This window comes from Lontra canadensis, unplaced genomic scaffold, assembly GCF_010015895.1.
Source record: "Lontra canadensis isolate GAN:19392208 unplaced genomic scaffold, GSC_riverotter_1.0 scaffold45, whole genome shotgun sequence".
NCBI lineage: Eukaryota > Metazoa > Chordata > Mammalia > Carnivora > Mustelidae > Lontra > Lontra canadensis.
In genome coordinates, this window is record NW_022631039.1 from 6,790,979 (window position 1) to 6,794,777 (window position 3,799).

A 3,799-nucleotide genomic window follows, 5' to 3' on the forward strand; every position below is an offset into this window, starting at 1 on the left:
CCTGGTGGTTCAAATCCTGACTCTGCCAATTCTAGATCCATGTGGTCTGGGACAAGGAGCCCAGGCCCTCTGGACTTTGTGCTCCGGGACAAAAGGATGGGACTGTCCACCGGCTTTAGCGCCCGGCCCGCCAGTGTCCAGCAGTGGGCAGTGCACCAAGACCGGTGCTCTAGTCATTTGTTTTTTTGAACACGAGAAGGTTCCAGATGTGGGCAGGGCCTTCCTCGGCCCGCCCCCGCCCCGTGTGCAGGGGGAGGAATGCAGGGGGAGGGGCTGCCCCCAGCCCGTCATTGCCTTTAATAGAGACCTGAAACACCGCCTGCTAAAAATACCCGGCTGGAGCCGCATAAAAGCGCTGCGGGCCCGACGCCCCACACTTCTCCAAGCCTCAGCCAGAAGCACGGAGCCAAACCAGCATGACCGAGCGCCGAGTGCCCTTCTCGCTCCTGCGGAGCCCCAGCTGGGACCCTTTCCGCGACTGGTACCCGGCCCACAGCCGCCTCTTCGACCAGGCCTTCGGGCTGCCCCGGCTGCCCGAGGAGTGGGCGCAGTGGTTCGGCCACAGCGGTTGGCCGGGCTACGTGCGCCCGCTGCCCCCGGCTGCGGTCGAGGGCCCCGCCGCGGTGGCCGCGCCCGCCTACAGCCGCGCGCTCAGCCGGCAGCTCAGCAGCGGCGTCTCGGAGATCCGGCAGACGGCCGACCGCTGGCGCGTGTCCCTGGACGTCAACCACTTCGCCCCCGAAGAGCTGACGGTCAAGACGAAGGACGGCGTGGTGGAGATCACCGGTGAGCCCCCGGCCCTGCGGGGACCCGGCTGGCGGGGCGGGAAGGGGTCAGGGAGACTCCACCAGGGACCCAGAAGACTTGGGACTCGCCCTGCCCCCGGGCTGTGCCCCCGCCCCGAGTCTGGACTCTAGAACGGGGGCTGCGGGTAGTTCTTCAGGGCCCCTCTGGCCTGGAAAAACGCTCTATGGAGGGAAGAAATCCACCTTCTAGCGCAGAACCCCTCCGAGCCCCGCCCCCAAATGACCAGGTCTCCCTGGGGCCACCCACAGGCCCGCGCGAAGAGGCCATTGTCCCTTGGCGCTGTTCCTGTTCCTTGTCCCTAAAACCGGGTCCGCGGAGGGGGCGTGTGCGCTTCTTTGTGGCACTCCGATCCCCACCCACCCTCCAAAGCACTGAACCCAACTTTCCAGAAGGTTCTGAGGGGCCCTGAGACAGTCCAACCACCCATAGGGACGTGTGTGGATTTGGGTGGGGCCCCTCCGGCAGCTTCTGACCCATCCTTCTCTCCCCAGGCAAGCATGAAGAGAGGCAGGACGAGCATGGCTACATCTCCCGGTGTTTCACTCGAAAATACACGTAAGTCTTGTCCCCAGATCCACGGGGACCTGAGGAGGGATGCAGGGGGTGGGGACCAGTGAGGCCCAGGTGTGTAACTCTTGTCCTCCCTCTCTACCTGTCTAGGCTGCCCCCTGGTGTGGACCCCACGCTGGTCTCCTCCTCCCTGTCCCCTGAGGGCACGCTCACCGTGGAGGCCCCGCTGCCCAAGCCAGCCACCCAGTCTGCAGAAATCACTATTCCTGTCACCTTCGAGGCACGTGCCCAGATTGGGGGCCCAGAAGCTGGAAAGTCGGAGCAGCCTGGAGCCAAGTAAAGGCCTTACTTAGCCCTGCTGGCCACACCCGCACCTCAGTAGCCATCACTGACCATCCCTAACTGCCAATCTGTATGCTTTTTTGATACGTCTATCTTCTGTTTTTCTCAAATAAAAGTTTGAAGCGACTGCCCACTACTGCCTCCAATTCTGTGTCGAGGCCCCGGGGATTGGTGCCACTTGCTGGCTCACACACGGATCACATTTGCAGAGGGCCTGCTGTGTGCCAAGCCCTGTGGTCCTGTGGGTACAGTGGGTTACAGTATGGGCGTACCCCAGTCCTCCAACCCTGAGTCCAGTAAGAGAGAAGTAATGATCAGAACCAGCAGTGATGGGGGAAACCAGGAAAGGCAACTGGTCCAGCCTTGAGCACTCAGGGACACCTAGGCTCGAGTCAGGTGCAGGGGGACAGAGCAGGGCCCCGGGAGGGGAGCTTCTTAGGAGCTAGAGTCCCTTGCTTACTTTATTGAGACTTTGCTATTCTCCCAGAGAGGGGCAGGACCTTGGAGAAGGCATGGGAGGTGTGGCACTTCAGCTGACTTTCTTTTTTTTCTTTTTTTTTTTAAGATTTTATTTATTTATTTGACAGAGATCACAAGTAGGCAGAGAGGCAGGCAGAGAGAGGGAAGCAGGCTCCCTGCTCAGCAGAGAGCCCGATGCGGGGCTCGATCCCAGGACCCTGAGATCATGACCCGAGCTGAAGGCAGAGGTTTTAACCCACTGAGCCACCAGGCGTCCCTCCAGCTGACTTTCTGAGAGGAGGTTGGCCTTGTCAAAGGTTTTATCCCCTGATGCCTGTGCATGTAGGATGAGGCCTGGGCTCTCGGGTCAAGGGCACTCGGCAGAGAGTGAGGGCCGTGTGGCCAAGGTTTTGGTGGAAGAGAAGCAAAGACCCTGGCAGGGAAGACTAGCCCAGGTAGGGAGGGTCACACCTGCCTGGGTCCTCTGCTTTGCCTTCATCCTACCCACTACCCTCTCACCTGGCCTTAGAAGGGTTTGGAGGAACCTGGGGGAGGGATAGAGCAGATAGAGGTTTTGAAGTCCAGTCTCAGGTCCCCCAGGAACTTGAGAGATCCCACACCATTGCCACCTATGAAGGTCACAGAGCCTGAAGGTGTGGCAAGACACTGTGACATTCTTTTCTAAGCCCACAGCCCTACTTTCCCAGGGTCTCTGAGAGCAACAGCACCCTGCAGGGAAGGGCCAGGAGCACGCACACACACTGACTAACCTCGCCACTGCCCGGCTTCTTAATTTCCACTCCCTGGTGCGGGCTCCCTGTTGGGATACCACAATCTGGAGCAGGCAGGAAGCCAAAGCAGGTCCCAGGCCTCAGAGGCCTCACCGGGCCTGGAGGGAGGCCAGCCAGGGAAGTAGACACATGAACAGCTGGTGGCACAGGTCTGGGCCTGTTGGCCAGGGCACTGCCTGGTCTACGCCACCCCTACCACCATTCACTGCCCGAGCTCCAGTCTCCTAAATCTGCCATCCTTCTCCCTGCCAACAGACAAGCCACATCTCAGGTGTCTCCTGGAAACGTCCGCATTCCTGTGGTCACGACTGAATCAGCCTGTCCAGGGCTCACCCTTGCTCTGCACAGCTCCCTTCTGACTGGCAACACGAAGGCCCCGGCCTGCAGGGCTGTGACTGCCTCCTCCCGACCTGTCAGTCTTGTCAGGGAGAGCGAGAACAAGGCTGCCAGGTCCTCTGCCAGCGCCCTGGAAGTGTGGGAAAGCTGGTGCCAAGCCTGACAACAAGGTAATCCTTGTACCAACTCCTTGAAGGGGTCGGGTTAGTCCTGCTGGGCAGCTGGGCACAGAGAGCCTCGGAGAGGTGAAGAGACTTGCCCGGGTTGACACAGCTGGTCCTGGAGGGATGGGGGCACATCAGTGTGGCCATAGGCAGGGGGAGGGCAGGTTAGCTCCCACAGCAAGGCTGGAGAGGAAGGGCAGGGGTGGGGGTTGAAGTGTTCCCCATGGCAAGCCTGAAGTGCTGAAAGAGGCTTGGTAGGGCCACAGGAAGAGGACAGGGATGCAGCTGAGTCTGGGGTCCCAGGGCTGCTCAAGGGGGTCAGGCAGCAAATGACCTGGCAGGAGCTGCCAGGCAGGGCCCTCAAACCCGGAGTCCAGGGCCATGGCCTGG

The 3,799-nt window shown here is 60.9% G+C and overlaps 1 protein-coding gene across 1 annotated transcript; it reads left to right on the forward strand.

Moving 5' to 3' along the window:
• Positions 1-295: 295 nt before the first annotated feature.
• HSPB1 (heat shock protein family B (small) member 1) lies at positions 296-1,792 on the forward strand. The gene is made up of 3 exons (XM_032872467.1): positions 296-786; positions 1,299-1,362; positions 1,468-1,792. Exons 1-3 carry the CDS (start codon positions 417-419, stop codon positions 1,655-1,657), a joined length of 624 nt encoding a protein of 207 aa, XP_032728358.1. The 5' UTR covers positions 296-416; the 3' UTR covers positions 1,658-1,792.
• The last annotated feature ends 2,007 nt before the right edge of the window (positions 1,793-3,799 follow it).